Source organism: Punica granatum, chromosome 1 (genome assembly GCF_007655135.1).
Source record: "Punica granatum isolate Tunisia-2019 chromosome 1, ASM765513v2, whole genome shotgun sequence".
Taxonomy (NCBI): Eukaryota; Viridiplantae; Streptophyta; class Magnoliopsida; order Myrtales; family Lythraceae; genus Punica; species Punica granatum.
Genome location: NC_045127.1, coordinates 43,955,664 through 43,975,166, shown reverse-complemented (window position 1 = coordinate 43,975,166; position 19,503 = coordinate 43,955,664). Strand labels below are relative to the sequence as shown.

General features: G+C 38.2%; 2 protein-coding genes across 4 annotated transcripts; one reads left to right on the top strand and one right to left on the bottom strand.

Annotated features, from left to right (window-relative positions):
* Positions 1–6,855: 6,855 nt before the first annotated feature.
* On the top strand, positions 6,856–11,709 carry LOC116213556 (mechanosensitive ion channel protein 1, mitochondrial). Its single transcript, XM_031548563.1, has 7 exons — positions 6,856–7,912; positions 8,017–8,294; positions 8,734–8,834; positions 9,748–9,855; positions 10,131–10,352; positions 10,774–10,922; positions 11,364–11,709. The coding sequence occupies exons 1-6, from the start codon at positions 7,104–7,106 to the stop codon at positions 10,885–10,887; spliced, it is 1,632 nt and encodes a 543-aa protein (XP_031404423.1). The 5' UTR covers positions 6,856–7,103; the 3' UTR covers positions 10,888–10,922; positions 11,364–11,709.
* Positions 11,710–12,588: 879 nt separating this feature from the next.
* LOC116213571 (protein BPS1, chloroplastic-like) lies at positions 12,589–18,021 on the bottom strand. 3 transcript variants are annotated; one of them, XM_031548591.1, is made up of 2 exons: positions 17,893–18,021; positions 12,589–13,917 (listed from the first exon to the last, which is right to left on the bottom strand). In XM_031548591.1, exon 2 carries the CDS (start codon positions 13,907–13,909, stop codon positions 12,860–12,862), a length of 1,050 nt encoding a protein of 349 aa, XP_031404451.1. In that variant the 5' UTR covers positions 13,910–13,917; positions 17,893–18,021; the 3' UTR covers positions 12,589–12,859. The 3 variants fall into 3 exon arrangements, with proteins under 3 accessions (XP_031404451.1, XP_031404442.1, XP_031404457.1); XM_031548582.1 differs by lacking the exon at positions 17,893–18,021 and adding an exon at positions 14,855–15,120; XM_031548597.1 differs by lacking the exon at positions 17,893–18,021 and adding an exon at positions 14,708–14,848.
* Positions 18,022–19,503: the final 1,482 nt, after the last annotated feature.

Here is a 19,503-nt window from a genome sequence, read left to right as displayed (position 1 = left end):
GCTGGCCATTGTCGTTTAAGGTTGTGGCATGCTGAGGATGTGAGTTGTTTAGTTAGGCTTGAATGGGTAAAATTGGTTGATGCTACTTCATGTTGGTGCTTTGGTAGTTTAGAAGGTGTTGTTAGGTTTTGTTTCCTGGAATAACTCTTAGGTTTTAAATGTTGAGAGATGTTGTTGGAATGTTGGAATAGCTGTTAATGCAATTGCATATTCTGCAAATGAGGCAGCATATTATTGTAGCCATTCCAACTTTGTGATATGCAACTTGTGACCAAGTAATGAAAACCGACCATTTAGCCATTATGTTCTTTCACCTAATATAATGAGAGCTAAGTTGAATCTCCAGTATTGCATTTTTGGCTTTAACATTTCCCTCCTCTACTAGCAGTTTGTTTCTGTTCTGTTCTGGTCCTTGTGTGCTACCTGGATTGCACTGGATTTCTGCTCTGTTTCTATTCTTAACTAGATTACTGGCTGGATTTCTGGTCCTTGTGTGCTGCCTGGATTGATTTCAAGACTGTTTCTGTTCTGTTCTGTTCTGTTCTGTTATGTTCTGTTATGCTATGTTCTAGATTGCATTGGATTATTGTTCTGTTTATGTTCTGTTTTGGATTTCTACCTAGATTGCGATGGATTTCAAGACTCTTTCTGTTTCTATTTTGTTATGTTATGGATTGCATTGGATTGTTGTTCTGTTCTATTCTGGATTGCTACCTGAATTGCAATGGATTTCAATATTGTTTCTGTTTCTGTTCTGTTCTATTATGGATTGGATTGGATTGCTGTTCTGTTTTTGTTCTGTTCTGGATTGCACTGGATTGCTGTTATGTTTCTGTTCTGTTCTAGATTACAATGGATTTCAAGACTGTTTCTGTTCTATTCTATTCTGGATTGGACTGGATTGCTGTTTTGTTTTTATTCCATTTTGGATTGCACTGGATTGTTGTTTTGTTTCTGTTCTGTTCTGGATTGCTCTTTGGATTGCAATAGATTTCAAGACTGTTTCTGTTCTGTTCTGTTACGGATTGCACTGGATTGTTGTTCTATTTCTGGTCTGTTTTGGTTTGCACTGGATTGATGTTTTGTTTCTGTTCTGTTCTGGTTTGCACTGGATTGATGTTCTGTTTCTGTTCTGTTCTGGATTACACTGGATTGTTGTTCTGTTTCTGTTCTGTTCTGGATTGCATTGAATTGATGGCTTTTTTGTTGCTTTTTCATGATCATTTGATGGCTTATATGTTGTTATACATGAGCAGTCGGCATTTCAATAGTTGCACTGCCTATTGTGTTCTGTTCTTTTCTTTTACCTAGCCAACTGCATATTTTGTTTTGTACATGACCAGTTGGGATTCCAATGGTCTGCACATACTTCTCTTTCATGTTATGTTCTTTTACAGAAAAGACCATGATGGCCAAATGCAAATGAGGGACAATTACATGATACAAAAAAGTCCATGATGACCATATGCAAATGAGGGACAGTTACATAATACAAAAAAGACCATAAACGATTCTTGTTGGCATTCCAATTGTCAGTCATATACAAAAAGATGAAACCCAGATTACAAAGAACACATATGTTTATAGAGAACACAGTCATATACAAAAAGTTGTCATTCCAATTGCTAAGACTACTCCTGATGTTGTTGTCAGTCATATACAAAAGGATGATGCCCAGATTACAAAGAACATAGTCAGATTACAGAGAACACAATCATATACAAAAAGTTTCCATTCCAATTGCTAAGACTACTCCTGATGTTGTTGCCATTCCAATTGCTAACACTACTCCTGATCTTTCTGAGCTGCTTTCCTATTGGATCTCTCCAATCTGTGCTGATGTGCTTGATGGACTGGGCATAAGATTCTTGAAAGGAAGAACCTATCTTCTTCATCATACTCCTAGTGACCCTGCTCGATGCTAAGAGAGTCTCCCTTGTGACACATTCTTGCCCAGGAATCATAGAAGATGCAGGGTTGATTCTTGATGGAGCATTTGGCACTGATGGAGATAATGCACTGTTGAATTGGGACATTTGGATTTGAGGACTCAGAGAAGGAGAAAGAGGCCTACGTGGTGGTGATCTTATTGCAGGTGGAGATGGGAAGCTGACATGAGGAGAAGCTGATGATGCAAATGCAGATCTTGGAGGCCTGCATGGTGGTGGCATTGTTGCAGGTGGGTTTGGGAAGTTATGTAATGGTCTTCTAAAGACTTGATCTACTCTGAGGTGTTGGAATGAATATAGGGACTTCATCTACTGATTTGCCCTGCACATCAACAATGTAAATGTACTCAAACACTCGGGAGAATGTATTCTCATTCAGGATGCAACTGAATAGATTTGCCCTTACCTTGTCATGTGATGGTTTGATATCAAAGATATCACTGGACTGATGGAGCTGAGATCCTTGTCCATTGTCTTTGATAGATATTCCCTGAGCAAAATCTTGTCAAAATACACACACTCCAATCAAATTTACAAACTACATTCAATTAAAAAGGATAGAGCAATACCTTTTTCCTTTGGATTATTTTTTGACATCTTCCCTTTCTTTCCTTTTACTGTTGTGCCAGTGCACCTCCAACTATTATGGCCATTTGCACCACACTTTCCACATATTTGTGATTTGATTTTCTTGGCCTTGAAAGGATTCTCTGAAAGATTATTGCCCTTTCTTCTTTATTCTTAGGTCTATCACCTCCCCTGTTATACATTGGAGGTAAGATAGTCCGGTGGATAGTCTTATCCCACTAATTTTCTCCTCTAACTGGCAAAATGAATGGCATATATGTAGTTTTTCATGTCTCTTTGGAGTAATATTGGTGGACATAGACTTCAAGATCTATATTGTTATAACACAAACATGCGACTGCATGTTAACATGGAATCCCACAGAGGTCTCATTCTCTACATGAACAAGTCCCGTCTTTCAAGTCCACCACATACTTCTCATCATGACTAAAAATATGTTGAACCCGGAACACTGTATCATCTGCATCTCCAGCCCAAAACGGATGCCATGAATTACTGGCCACTTTGCATTGCTCTAGCTTGCTTTGAGCAGCAAGAGTGATAGGACCCTGATACTTAGCCACACGGTTCCTGCTTTTATTCATCTTTGACATGAGATATGTCCTTATATCTTCCATCATGGTCAGGATGGGCTTGCCTCGAAACTTCACAATAGAGCTATTAAACTGCTCGCACATGTTGTTGAGCAAAGATTGGTTCTTGCTTTCTGCAGTAAATGCCGCCCCTGTCCATGAGGTAATAGGCAAATTGCTCAAATAATTCCAAGCAGCCACATTCATTTGTTTTACCTTATCAAAATTCCTTTTAAACTCTGTCATTGTCTTAGATTTTGCACAATCCCACACTTTCCTTCTCAAATCTGTATTGGGCCAATGTTTCCATACAATGGCCCTCCATGTCCTTAACACAAAACCTATGATTAGCTTCCAGGCATAAATCATGTAGTGCTCCTTTAATTCGTGCAAAACAAAAACATGGGCAACTTAGATAAATAAATTAAATTATCTACATTTAATATTAGCATAACTGATGCGGCTGACGAGCTGGAAAATTGGTACCTAAAGGAAATAGGTTCTGACGACCTTATCTCATTGGAAACGGCCTCCGGAGCAAAACTCACAGCCTATGGCTGTGAAATTTTGAATTTTAAGCGAATTCCATTGTTTAGGGCCTCAAATAGGTAATTTTATGTTAATTATAGTGTTTTCGCACTTTTAGAAAAGTTTATTTCTTTTTGTGCGATTGAGGTTTTGTAAACCCTATTTAAGCTTTGTAAGCCCTATGGCTAAATGAGTCGTCTTTTGGATTATCAATAAAAGTTTGAGCTTTCGTGCTCTTTGCCCAATTCTTGGATTCGATTCGAGTTGAATGCCAATTACCTAGGTATTCGAAAAATCAATAGGGAGTTGAAGGTCGTAGTTCCGGTATTCGTGCGCGAATCAACAGGTCTACGACAGGTTACACGCGTGTACGCTGCGTCAGTTGGTATCAAAGCCGCGTTCGTTCTTGGATCAACGATGCCACCGAAGAACGGCTAATCAACATCGTGTTGCGGATGAAGACGAACTGGGTTGGAGGATCGAAGACATGTCATAAGATGAAGCCAATCCAGTTTTCGATATATATCCAGATGAAGATCAAGAAGAAGTTACAGAATTTGTATTTGATGATCAAGGAAAACCAACGTTCGTTGTCAACAAATCCGCATTAAAGGATATTGGAGATGATAAACTTTTTCATTATTGTACTCAGTTGTGTAAGAAAGAAAGACAATGTCTCATTTGTCTCTTGTTCTACTATGGCATATGTAATCACATAAAATGCATGATTTGCATCTTAAGTAACTGCTGCTAGAAGCTGACCTCCATAATACCCTTTGAGGAAGCACCCATCGAGACGTATCAGAGGTCTACAGCCCCTTAAGGCCCCTCTTTGCATATGTATAACTTTCCAAACCCTGTAGGGGATGAAAGATTTGATCTCCCAACTCCAAGCTGAAAAGTAGAACCCGGATTGCCTCTCCAAAGTTCTTCACAGTAATCCCAAATTTTTGTGTATTGCTCCTTCTATGATCCTTCTACAAACTCCTTGGCAATATGTAAAGCTCTATAGAGCTTAATTTCTGCTTCTTTAATCTAGTATGTGGCTACCATGTAGACATAGGCATCAGCTGTAGTCATTGTCGGTGTTAGTCTTAGGATATCCACAAGCTTGTTTACAACCCATTGCATGTCCGCTCGAGGGAGTACCAGCTTCCTATTGCATTTATGGTTTGGATTAAAATACTTCACCTAGTAACACCCATAAGCTTCTGCCCATGAACATAATATCTCCCGATCACATTCCTCGCTACCGCACCTGACCCTGCATCTCACTTTGTCATTTTTTGGAAATTGTATTGGTCTTCCTTGTGCAATAGTGTAGTTCCTCACAGCCTTCTTGAACACATCCAAGTTGGGAAACAACATGTACGGCTCCAAATGAACATTACCAAATGTTGCAGCTTCATTAAACTCAGGAGGCTTCAACTTTTCCTCCTCATCTTCACTGCCTTTGAGGCTTTAAAGCTCTTCAGTGTGGTATTCTTCTTCTTGCTCAAGAACCTCCTCAGTCGCCTCATCAGCCCTCTGAACAAGTATTGCACTATCATCCCTTGAACTTTGGCCCGGTAGATTCTTAGGCTTCTAATTATGGGCCCTCCATTTAGGCTTCTTTCCACAAGAACATGCTTCCTTGTTGGACTCAACACTTGCTTTACTCTTCTCCAAACCATACACCTCAGATTCAATGTTGGCATTATCATCCCCATCATCCCCTTCATAATTATCATCATCACTATCATCATCCCCATCATTCTTGTCATCACCATTATTCTTATCATCTTCCCCACCATCCCCATCATCATCACCATCATCATTTCCCTCACCTTCTATTATAGCCTCATATATCACTCAATGCTCAAAAAAGAAATGTACTTCTCTTTCTGTTAGATTTGCATTTCCAAAAGTAGCATACAAAAGTCTTACATCTGTGTCATTCTTAAAAGATCTTAGGCCATCATTCATATCAGACTTAGGGAATAACCAAAAGCAATTCTTACAGTTCTCAAAATGATTTTCCTCCCAATGTTCTTCGTATAAATACTTAATCTGTGAGAGTGACACATGGTCAATATCCATCATTTTCCAAGCATCAACTTCTCCCCCAATGTAGGCCACATGGGGTTCAGTTTGCAGCACACCCCCATGATGAAAAACTAAAGTGTAGAACTCAAACTCATCTTGCACCATTCCAACTATCATACACATACAAAATCGCAAACAAATGATTAATCAGCACCACATTGAAGAATCCGGGACCACGAGCACAACACAGACGAAATCGCAAACAAACATTTAATCACCAACACATTGAATAATCCGGGACCACAAGCATAGCACAGACAAAATCGAAAACAAACAGTTAATCACCACCACATTGAAGAATCCGAGACCACAACTCCTTTATTCATTTCACCAATAAAAAGCTGAACAATGAAAAGGGAAAGGGACACTTCACTAACCTAGATTTGTCCACAGGTCGGTTTCTAGCAAACAGAGATTCTGATTCCTTCTTCCTGTCCACGAATTGTGCCGTGAATTTGTACTTACAGATGGTGATAAGCTGAACAATGAAAAGGGAAAGGCACACTTCACTGACCTAGATTTGTTCAAAGGCCGGTTAATAGCAGACAGACATTCCATTTCCTTCCTCCTCTCCACCAAATATGTCACAAACTTGTACTTACAGATGGTGATGAGGGGTTTTCGTCAAGCAATTTTCGCGCCAGCCATGCTCAGGATCCAGAGAAGGGGGGAACGACTTCACCTTTTCTCGCCCAGCCATCACGTGTGGTCTCGATAAACGGTGGCATTTGAGTCGCGCCTAGCCATCCTTTGTTACCCATCCTTTATGTTCGCTAAAACGATGGCGTTTGTAGCTCAAGCTCTGATTTGCCTAGAACGATGTCGTTTCAAACCAAGCACATGTTTTTAGTTAAAAAATAATTTTATTGACGTCGTTCGGTCCACATATGCAGCCACATCAGAGTTTCGTTACCTCCACTGACATCGAGGACCATTTTGATAGGCGAAAGGCAAGGATTTGAATTAAAATGGTGGCAAAATTAATAGATGGACTAAATTGGTGATAATGTAAAAATAGAAGGATGACAATGATAATTTCCTCGTAAAACAAACAAGGAGAAGAATAGTGTGTCTGTGTGTGTGTGTGTTGGGGTCCACCTTGTCTGTAGAAATGAGTCGGCTCTTTCCTCCTTTGTTGAGAACATACGGACCGTCCTTCGCAACTACTCGGTGATCCTTTGCCCCTTCTCCAAGCAACGGAGCTGCTCTATTGCGTCAGCCGATGAGCTATGAAGCGGCAGGGACTCGACCAGTAATCGACCATATTCGACTGATCCCGTGAGCCATTTCCATTTTCATTTGCCGAAGGGAACAGCTCCGGAAGTTCAGTCAACCTCTCCGACAGATCCTTCGCTTGTCTTTTCACTCTTAAACTGAACCGATGGCTAGAGTTTTGTTCTCCTGTTTGGAATCCGTATGTAGATCCGCCAAACCCTCTTCGAAATTTCCGTCCTTGATGTCGGGAAGATCTTACATGTCCTGTTCCAAGCATCTCGCAGAAGCCTGCCGAGAAACATCGCATCCTTTTGTTAACCAGGTCTTCTGCCCGGTCGCATCCCCAACCCTTATTAGAGGTTTTCCATCTACGCATGTCAGGACACTGGCCCCTGTATCTGTTCCTGACACCCAGCATTACAATGACAAACCTTCAAATGCATTTAGCGCCAAATTCTCTCAGTCACAATTTAGGAGGGCATTGTATCCTGTCTCGGTGAGCCCTGTTTTGAATTCGAGGCGATACTTGTCGTTTTTCGGTGGCAAGGGAGATAAACCCAGTGACAGTGAAGTTTCAGCTGCTCCTGGTGAGGGAGACAGTGGTCAGATTGGAATTGATTGGGCTGATAAGCTCAGAGATGCTTGGCATGGCACGGTGGATACCGCGAGTTATGCGGGGCAGAAGGTTAAAGAAACTTCTGATGAATTGACTCCGCATGTTCAACAGGTGCTCGATTCCCATCCCTATCTTAAGGATGTTATCCTTCCCGTTAGCTATACCATGATCGCTACTGTATTGGCTTGGGTTGTCATGCCTACAATTTTGAGGAAGTTGCACAAGTATGCGATGCAAGGTCCTGCGGCATTGTTTCCGGGAACCTTTATAGGCGAGCAGGTTCCATATGAGAAAAGTTTTTGGGGTGCTCTGGAGGATCCTATTCGATATCTACTCACTTTCATAGCATTTTCTCAGATGTGAGTAAAACCAACTTTCTTGTTTGGTCTCATATTTATTTGTTCTGTGACTTTAGTAAGATGTTTATTCTTGTGGGTGGATACGTTGTTATTTTGAATTGCAGAGCCATTATGGTAGCTCCAAAGGCTATAGCTTTGCAGTACATCATAGAAGCATGGAGGGGTGCAGTTATCCTTTCATTTGTATGGTTTTTGCACCGCTGGAAAACAAATGTGTTCTCTCGTGTATTGGCAATGAAGGGCTTAGCTGGGCTTGATCGAGAGAAATTGCTTGCTTTGGACAAACTTTCATCTGTTGGGCTATTTGTAATTGGTATCATGGCCTTAGCAGAGGCGTGTGGGGTGGCTGTGCAATCAATAATCACTGTGGGTGGTATAGGAGGTACTTTAGCTGTAATTACCCTTCAAATTTAGCCTGTTTGTGCTGAGGATTTAGCTGAAAGTATTCAAGACAGGGTATGCTCACATTTCAGACACTATCTTTTTTACATCGTTTCTTGAGACTGAAAGCTTAGTTTGATGCAATGTAAAAGCCTTTTTTTTTTCCTTGCTTAACTATATCAGTTTATGACTTTGGCAATTGGAAATGTTTGTCGTTTCTTATTTTTGTGAATTATGACGGTTGCTCATATATAATATTAAAGGATGGGAGATATTTCCTTATCTATGTCCTGCTATATTTTGGTCATTAATGATTATGGCTTTAATTTTCCTCTGGATGGTCATTCACGCCCATCTTAGCCCTCAATAAGCCAAACACTGGAAACATGCTTCTTCTAGTTCTCTTTTAATTTAAATGCTTTATGTTTGATATGATGCAGGGGTGGCTACTGCTTTTGCTGCCCGAGATGTTCTTGGAAATGTGCTCAGTGGGTTATCTATGCAGTTTTCAAAGCCATTTTCCCTGGGAGATACCATAAAAGTATGTTGAAGCTATTACCTATTCTTCAGTTGATATGGTCCACCAGGCGATATGATTTAATCTGAATGCTGGTCGTCATTCATGAGCCAAGCTTAGTTGATTGACCAGCTTATGAGCACGGAAATACAACATTGAATATGAATATTTGTTGAACTACAATTACTGTAAATGAATCTAAGCTTGAGTCTTCATGCTTTATGCTAGAAATCCTTGGAAGACCAAGTTTACTCTTTGATGCAGTTAATCAGTTACTGATGTATGATTCATTAGCAGCTAATTCATGATAGTATACTTGGCACATATTCAAGTTTAGTATCAGAACAACTTCTCTTTTTCTATAAATACTAGAAGACACTTTGATTAACAAATTTGATAAGACAGCAAGTAATCTATATAGATAAGTACTTGACAGTTCTTGGCTCTTACTATGTGCATTCACTGTTTCTTCTATATAAGGATTTTAGCTAATATTAGCCTAAGTCCTTGAGCATATGAGAGTTTGTCAACAATGTCATCATCTTGTTGCATGTGCAGAATTTCTAGCTGCTAATGAATCACATCTCAGTAACTGAGAAACTGCAACAAAGAGTAAACTTGGTCTTCCAAGGATTTCTAGCATAAAACATAAATAATAGAGACACTTTGGCGAACAAATTTGATAAGACAGCAAGACATCTATATAGATGAGTACTTGACCATTCTTGGCTCCTACTATGTGTATTCACTGTTTCTTCTATATAAGGATTTTAGCTAATATTAGCCTAAGTCCTTGAGCATATGGGGAGTTTGCCAACAATGTCATGATCTCGTTGCATGTGCAGAATTTCTTCATATTTCCTCCCTTGATCATGGGATGTAGTAAAAGAATAAAAAAGAAACCTGACTGGTATCTTTGGATATTGTTTTGACTCAGGCTGGATCTATAGAAGGTCAAGTTGTGGATATGGGGCTCACCACAACATCACTTCTTAATGCTGAGAAATTTCCAGTAATTGTTCCTAATTCACTGTTTTCTAGTCAGGTGAGTAATCCTTGAAAGCTTGCGTGAGTTGTTGACTTTATTCATGCTTGTAAATTAGACTCACGGATTGGTCCTGGCATGCTGGCAAATAGATTCACTGCTCGTCCATGAGAAATGTCTACTCTCTGTCTCACTTCACCCACCTTTGAAATCCTTCAATATAGACCTGCTTTATGTGCGGGTGTAGAAAATTTTTTATGTGTTTCTGTATGCTTGACCTTCGGTAATAGATGTAGTGACCATTAGCTTTCTTGCATGATCTGCGATGTTCACAGGTTATTGTGAATAAGTCTCGTGCCGAATGGCGTGCCATGGTAACGAAAATCCCTCTCCATAGTGATGATCTGGACAAGATTCCCCAGGTGACCAATGACATTAAGAACATGCTAAAAGTACACCCTAAAGTTTTCTTGGGGAAGGAGGTCCCTTACTGTTTCCTGTCACGGGTGGAAAATCTATACGCGGAGCTGACTCTTGGATGTAATCTTAAGCACATGGTAATCATTCTCCTCTATGTGTACCATCTAACAATCACTGGCACGTAACTGTTCTCTTCAGTTCATAGATGACATTGATTTTCCTTTATGAAATCAAATATTAGTTCAGCCAGTATAGATTTCTCTCCATGCTGTCTGTATCAGCTCGATTATAATGTCACATGTACATGTCTATGCACCGCATAATTATTGTATTCAACTTTTATTCCCATCAATAAACGCTTTTATGTATATCATTGTCACTGAAAAACAAATTCAAAGTTTAAAATTGATATGTTTGAAGATTCCATGTTTCTTGTCAAAATGCCAATACATTTAACATGGTTTTATCATTCACGGCTGTATTACATTTCCGCATCCTCACTTTGCTGTTGTTTCTACATACTAACTGACTTGACTTTTTTCCGTGGTGCCATTTCAGAGCAAAGATGAGTTATATTCTACACAACAAGACATTCTTCTGCAGGTGGTCCAGATAATTAAGCAGCACGGTGCTAAGTTGGGCAGCACCATGCAAGATTTTACCACCCAATGATATAGCATAAGAAGAATGAACTCTGCAAGGAAGAGGTCAGATCCTTTCTTCTCTTATACATGCTGGCATTGTTATAAGATTTTAATCAATTGGAGATAAGTCGATCAGTGAAGGTTGTAAGATCATATACGCAGTTGCTTATCAAGATCCATCATTGACCGCATTCGGTCAATTTCTTGGAGGTATGAGCAATTACATTTGGGACATATGGATGTTCTCAACTGGTCAAAATGAACAGATGAACATCTTTCCTGACCCACTTGTGGTGATATAGCTGGAACTCTTGTGGGAGATGCATTCTCCCTTTTAGCATTGTTTTCGAGAGACTCATTTGCTTCTAGGCAGTCGAATTGGTTTTTTCTGAGGTGATTTTCATTTTTGGGATGAGTAAAGAGAAGGGCTTGCTGCAAAACCGTATTTGCTGAAATCATATGGGGTTTCAGACTTGCATGCTGACTTATGATTTGTTTTTCTAGGTGATCAGGTTGGCGGATCACATCAAGCTCGATCTCTTCCCGGTTTTTCTCTGTAAAGTTTATATTTCTTACACATTAGGAATCTTACGACTCCTGGCAATTACAAAATGTAGGATCATTTCCACTTCGACCAGGCTTTTGAGGGATTTTCAGTTAGTTGATATGCAGGCAAAAACCATTCTATTAGTAGTGAATTCTTTGGAGATTAATTGCGTCATGTGTTTTCGGTGTCATTTTATATGCCCGAGCTCATTGTGAAAACCTTGAAAAGAATATGGTATGGTCGGTATTTTGCTCGCATAGTATTTGACCGGTTAGAGTATTTAAGAGGTAGTTGCTGCTTGCTCATGCAAGATCTTCAGTTTATTTGCATATGTCATGCTTCTGAGAGATCTTTCCGGTATGGATTTTCATTTGATGCGTCAGGCATCAACCATCTAATCCTTCTTAAACTGATTTACTTTGGCCAAATCGTGAGCTCCAACTGCCCCCAACTCATGCAATGCCTATTTATGTGTGATTTACTAAACGTACAAGAGATGTCGAGTCCTTTTTTTTTTTTTTCCGGAGAGGGGGCAGCGTCCTTAACTCCAGCAAGTATATGATCGGAAAAAGAGTAGTAGAATTCAGCCGCTAACAGATAGTTTCCTTAATATTCACATTTCGGTTTATGCATTGCTCAAGCCGGTCATCGGAGAAAAACTTGTTTGCGACTTTCATTCTCTGATGAAGGAAGATCCTAATCTTTTTCTGACCTATAAGCTTGTCTGATGAACCTTGCATCTACACAAAGCATATACGGGGCCAGTCAAATTTCAGAGTTGTCAAAGCACGGACGCAGCCCAGGCATCAAAGACAAAATGTCTTCTTCAAGGTATCCCCTGTTCCACCTCTAAGTGCCACAATTGCCCCTCTCATCTGCATCCCGTTGTGTCTTTCAACACCATAGATCAAGTAGCTGCTCCTGGCGCTGGGGCTAGCGAGGTCACAAGAATGCTGACTAAACTGTGACCAGGTAAGATAAAACCATGAAAAAGTGTTCTCAATGGACAAACTTGCCCATACTAGAATGAGATCACAGACGGGGAAACATAAAGTCGAAGCTGATACATGGCCGGAGAATCTGAATTACAGGACAATAGCAGGTGTAAAGTAAAGTCTTAACCAATGAGAGAATATTTATATATATATGTATATATATATATATATAGAGGCCAAAGACAAATTTTAGAAAATACCCTTTTCCACCTCCATATTACAGAGATAATACAATACATTATTAGGCTATATAGAGAAGACTGTAGAATTAAAAACCAGTAAACATACAACACAAGTCCCTTATATATCGAGGTGTGCAACACCTGCCTTACATTTAATACCACATTATCACACAAGCACACGGTACTAAGATTCTCCACAATCAAAACATAAAAGAGTACCATACCTAGATTAACACGTTTGCCAGCGTCTGAAAGCCTGTAGCTTGAACACAAACTTCATACCACCGACTGTCCTACCCTTTTCCCTACTGTTGGGTCAGTACCTGTACAGGTTGCTCTTAGACTACTTAGCAGTGCGTCGCGCCCAGTTAGAACTATCTGGAAAAAGCCATCTACTTCCTTAACGAGAAGATTAAGTCCTCCTGAAAGTTTGTCCGCCTCAATTCCTAGTTGTTTGACGGAACTCCGCAATGATTCTTCCTCCAGCGAGATGAAGTCATTCTGTGTCAGTGGATATAGTTTCTCGACTGCGGTATCAACCCCCTCGAGCTCCTTCACGAGATGTCCGCTCTGGCTAGAGAGCTTTTTCCTTATTTTCAGGTTTACATTTCCTCGTAGGTGCTTGAAATCTTGTGCCCACAAGTATGTGTCAGCAACATCTGATTCGAACAACTTCTTGGAGGAGCCAGAGAAGGCAGCAACAAAGACACTGCATATAAAGAGTGTCTGCACCTTAACTCCATACATTGCCCGCATCAGAACCTTTCCTTTGGCAGAGTTCTTGACCTTAGGCAAGTTAAGAGTCTCCATCAGCCCATCCAGAAAACTGCAACACTTCTGAAGGCGAGGGTTCTTTGTCCTGATCTGCCTCCTCCAGCCATCAAGGGAAGATCGAGCACGAACAAACTGCTGCGGAGAGTTCGCTTCCAAATTATGCAGAGCACATTGGAGCAACAGATGGCCTTGGTTCATGCGCGATAGCTCCGAGCTAAACGCATTGCTGATATCAAGCAACTTAATACTAATGTCAAGATAAACATCGATCCATTTTTCATCCCAGTCGGAAACAGGAAGCTCAAGTCTAGCGATAAGGGTCTTAATCTCTTTGTGGGTTTCACAAAGCGACTCCATGGCAGACTTCATCCACGCCAAACTAAGAACATCACCCACGGTCTCAAGCTTTCTCAATCTCTCTGCCAAAGTTTCCTCAAAAGAGTTCAACAGTTCAAGAAGAGCTTGAGATAATTGAGATCCCTTTGGTGACATCATCCTGAAAGGATTTCCAAATGGGAAAAAGGGTCGGTGTGGTTCCTGGGGCCGGCTCATTATATTTACTGCAGAACAACAAAGCCACAACAGTTAGATACTACGCCCAAAACTGCAGACGAAACATCATAATTTAACAAATCAACGATAACCATGCCTTCCATTTCACATAGTTCCAGTAAGTACATCAATAGCATCTGATAATATACACGCACAAAACGAAATACACTTCCTTTGGTTTGAAAAGGTAGCCAAGGAAATATATATATATATATATATATATATATATTATGTTAATTTAACGGAAAATTTAACAGAAGAGAACATAAGTGATTTTAGGAATATCTATCTAACGTAATAAAAAGTAACAGGCACCTCCAAAAATTTCCCATGGCCAAAGAAAACATAAATCTATTTTCCCTGACCTAACATGATACATTAAAATTGTTTATCGAGTTTCCTTCCAGGTAATTAATCAATTTCAAAACAAGCAACTAACTTCTCCAGGATTCCTTTTCCTTGCAAGCTAAAACACTGCGAAGCAGAAATATTTCAAGTCCAAATTCATGTGCGAACATAATTATTCACGCAAGCACAAGCCAGAAAGCTATAGATAGAGCAAGCCCAAGAGATTCGGAGACTCTGAACCCGCAGATCTCCTCTGAAGCTCTAATCTTCTACAAATCTCAACTCAGCCACTAAAAAGTCAACAAAAGAACCATAACAAGCCTCATCTTCCAAGCACAAAGAATCAACAGCCAAAACAAAGCAAATCGGATGAGATCCACAGACCTAACACGTAGATCTGCTAGATCGTCATCCAAAAAGCATCGATAATCAAAGAGAAACTGAACTCACCAAAATTAGTCGGAAAATCAACAGAAAACGACGAACGAAACCCTAAATCTCTCTTTCCGTTTTTTTTCAAGAAGAAGAAGCGGAACGTATTATACTCTGCAATTCAGAGATGGATATGCAAGAAGAAGAAGTGGGAACGTATTATACCTCTGGAGAATTCCAAACCCGGACGGATGCTTCGAGGAAAGGGGGAAGCGCGTTCAGAAAAGGAGCGTTGAAAATGTGGTGGGAGAAGACGGAAGGAGACGATAAAGATGAGACTTTTATTAATCGGTAGGCGAGGAAGATCTGATAAGGAAGAAAGCAAGACTGGACTATCCACCTAACGGCTGACACGTGTGAGCGTGTCAGTGGACGTTCTTCAGGCAACGGGACGGAGATCAACGGGTTTGTTTAAGCCTTTGCCTGTCCCTACATCCATTGCGCTGATTCCTTCCAACTTGCCGTTCTATACTTCTAGTGATAATGATGACATTGATAAATATAGGCTCCCATGGGAATGCAATGGCATTTCTGTAAGTGTTCATATATATATATATATATATATATATATATATGCAATTGATTTTTTTTTAATGTAAATCCTGATATTTAAAAGTCCAACATATTTCGACATATCTAATTCGAATCGGATCGATCCACTAATGATGTTAAAGATGGATTTTTTACATTCGCACGACTCGAATCTGAAATCTAACTTAAAATAAATAAGCGCAAATCAATACCGACCCATATTGGTTACAATTGATTAAGTATACATATGTTGAATTGTTTTTTTTTTATTGAAACATGATTTTCTCTAGAAAATTTATTTTTCCTAATTAAAATGAATTGATTCAAACAGTTCAGTATTTGCTCCCCTTAAATAAGATCTCTGATTCAAGTCGTGTGAATTAATAAAAATCTACATTGAGATACCTTTATCTCTTAATAGATCAATCCGGCTCGATTAGATTAGTCAAGGCCCACTAACTTTTGGATACCATGACAGCCAAAACAATTGTTGAATTTTTATTTCAAGTATTAATTTTAATTTGTTATTTTTCAACCACTTGATTCGTATTTATTAGCAATTATATTCAAGTATTTTCATATCAGCAACTGTTCTCCCAAACCAAGTCATAATCTTGTGAAAAGTGACATGGTACAGTTGCAAGTTTAATTCTCGTTGTGTGACTATCGGTTCTTTTTATTATGTTCTTAATTTATTTGTACTAAACACATAAACTTTCTTTGCAATAATATATATATATATATATAACCTTCATTTTTCTCTGTTTGTTTATTATTTATTTGACAAGGCAAATACCGAAAAAGGCTGTTTCTGATTTTCATATTAAATTGTTATTTTGTCTCTCATAATATTATTCCAACCTGCATTGCACTGCACGCATGCACACGGTGTTTTGCAATTTAATTTTCCATTAATTAATCTTACTTCATCGCTTGGTATAATTGCAGTAAATCGAACAATTTGAAAATCTATATACACAACTTATCAAAAATAAAATCTATATACACATAGTAAAATTACGCTGCAAGAACAAAAGACTAGTTATTTTTACGGATCAAAAACATTGTGAAGAAAATGAAATTGAAAAACTGCTCGGAAGAAAAAAAGGGTGGGGATTCGAGAAGTAATGAATAGTTATTAAATTCTTCGAGATTTTACATAAATGATAAGTGATATTTTGGAACTATGAGAAATTTTTTTTATTAAGATTGTAGTTCTTATAAAATAATTAATTGATAAACTCATTCTTGTTTGAAATTTGATTGGTAATGCAATGGGCATTGGGCAAATTGGGTGGATACTTTCATCGCTTCCAGAATTAACGTACCAGTCTATTTGGATGTTTCCTAAACCAAACAATACTGGAGGCGACTTCTTCCAAAGGGTCAGTAAGAGCACATTTTATGCAACCAATTAGTCCCTAAGTTATAATAAGTCAAGATATGCAATATCTGACGTACAATTTTTCAATCGATAATTAGTTATCCCACATAAGAAGATCGAAAGAACGAACATGAAAATATAAGGGGAGTGACTTCAATCATCTAATAATGTAAGTTTTTGTATAAACCAAGCGCAAATATACCATTTTATTAGTATTACAGGATAAATCTATATTACCAAGATTAGCGGAGATATTTGTATCATATATTTATAGCTAGCCTCTTTAGTTACTCATATATTAGGCGATAGATATTAGCTTTCCTCTTTTACTTTGTACACCAGCAATATATGTACATGATCTGAATAATGAAAGAGAACATAAGTGATTTTAGGAGTATCTATCTAACGTAATAAAAAGTAACAGGCACCTCCAAATATTTCCCATGGCCAAAGAAAACATAAATCTATTTTCCCTGACCTAACATGATTACATTAAAATTGTTTATCGAGTTTCTTCCAGGTAATTAATCAAATTCAAAACAAGCAACTGACTTCTCCAGGATTCCTTTTCCTTGCAAGCTAATGGTGCGTTTGGATTCAGAGTTAAAGTAACTTTGATTTTGATTTTGATTGTGAAAAATGACAAATGAGATGTGATTATAAATTTGATTAGGAAAACGTGTGTTTTTGTTGCGTAGCGTATTGAGTTAAAAGTTAAAGTTAAAATGAGGTGTTTGAGAATCCAAACAAGGCATTAAAACACACCAAAGCAGAAACATTTCAAGTCCAAATTCATGTGCGAACATAATTATTCACGCAAGCACAAGCCAGAAAGCTATAGATAGAGCAAGCCCAAAGAGATTCGGAGATTCTGAACCCCCAGATCTCCTCTGAAGCTCTAATCTTCTACAAATCTCAACTCAGCCACTAAAAAGTCAACAAAAGAACCATAACAAGCCTCATCTTCCAAGCACAAAGAATCAGCAGCCAAAACAAAGCAAATCGGATGAGATCCACAGACCTAACACGCAGATCTGCTAGATCGTCATCCAAAAAGCATCGATAATCAAAGAGAAACTGAACTCACCAAAATTAGTCGGAAAATCAACAGAAAACGACGAACGAAACCCTAAATCTCTCTTTCCGTTTTTTTTCAAGAAGAAGAAGCGGAACGTATTATACTCTGCAATTCAGAGATGGATATGCAAGAAGAAGAAGAAGTGGAAAGTATTATACTCTGCAATTCAGAGATGGATTTGCAAGAAGAAGAAGTGGAAACGTATTATACCTCTGGAGAATTCCAAACCCGGACGTATGCTTCGAGGAAAGGGGGAAGCGCGTTCAGAAAAGAAGCGTCGAAAATGTGGTGGGAGAAGACGGGAGGAGACGATAAAATGAGACTTTTATTATACATTTGACTCCAGAGTTAAAAATGATTTTAATTTTAATTTTAATTTTAATTTTGAACATAAAAAAAATAAAATAATATTTTAAATTTAATTTTAAAAATATTATTTTTATTATATAATATGTTGAATTAAAATTAAAATTTTTATTTAAAAAATATATATTTTTATTTTATAACATATTAAATTAAAATTAAAAAATTAAAAATAAAATTTTTTACTCTTAATCCAAACGTATCATTATTAATCGGGAGGCGAGGAAGATGTGATAAGGAAGAAGGCAAGACTGGACTATCCACCTAACGGCTGACACGTGTGAGCGTGTCAGTGGACGTTCTTCAGGCAACGGGACGGAGATCAACGGGTTTGTTTAAGCCTCTGCCTGTCCCTACATCCATTGCGCTGATTCCTTCTAACTTGCCGTTCTATTCTTCTAGTGATAATGATGGCATTGATAATATAGGCTCCCATGGGAATGCGATAGCATTTCTATAACTATTTATATATATATATATATATTGATTTTTTTATTTCAATCCTGATATTTAAAAGTTTAATAGGTTCCAACATATCTAATTCGAATCGGATCGATCCACTAATGATGTTAAAGATGGATTTTTTCCATTCGTACTACTCGAATCCGAGATCTAACTTAAAATAAATAAGCGTAAATCAGTACCGACCCATATTGGTTACAATTGATTAAGTATACATATGCTGAATTGTTTTTTTTATCGAAACATGATTTTCTCTAGAAATTTTTTTTCCTAATTAAAATGGATTGATTCAAGCGATTCAATGTTTGCTCACCTTAAATAAAATCTCTGATTCAAATCGTGTGAATGAAGAAAATCCACATTAGGAGAGCTTTACCATTTAGTGAATCAGTCCGGCTCGATTAGATTAGTCGAGGCTCATCAACTTTCGGGTACCATGATTCACAGCCAAAACAATTGTTTAATTTTTATTTCAAGTATTAATTTTAATTTGTTATTTTTCAAACACTTGATTCGTATTTATTAGCAATTATATTCAAGTATTTTCATATCAGCGACGGTTCTCCTAAACCAAGTCATAGCCTTGTGAAAAGGGACATGGTACAGTTGCAAGTTTAGTTCTCGTTGTGTGACTATCGTGTCTTTTTATTATGTTATTAATTTATTTGTCCTAAACTCATAAACTTTCTTTGCAATAATATATATATATATATATAACCTTCATTTTTCTCTGTTTGTTTATTATTTATTTGACGAGGCAAATACCGAAAAAGGCTGTTTCGGATTTTCATATTAAACTGTTATTTTGTCTCTCATAATATTATTCCAACCTGCATTGCACTGCACGCATGCACCCGGTGTTTTGCTATTTAATTTTCCATTAATTAATCTTACTTCATCGCTTGGTATAATTGCAGTAAATCGAACAATTTGAAAATCTATATACACAACTTATCAAAAATAAAATCTATATACACATAGTAAAATTATGCTGCA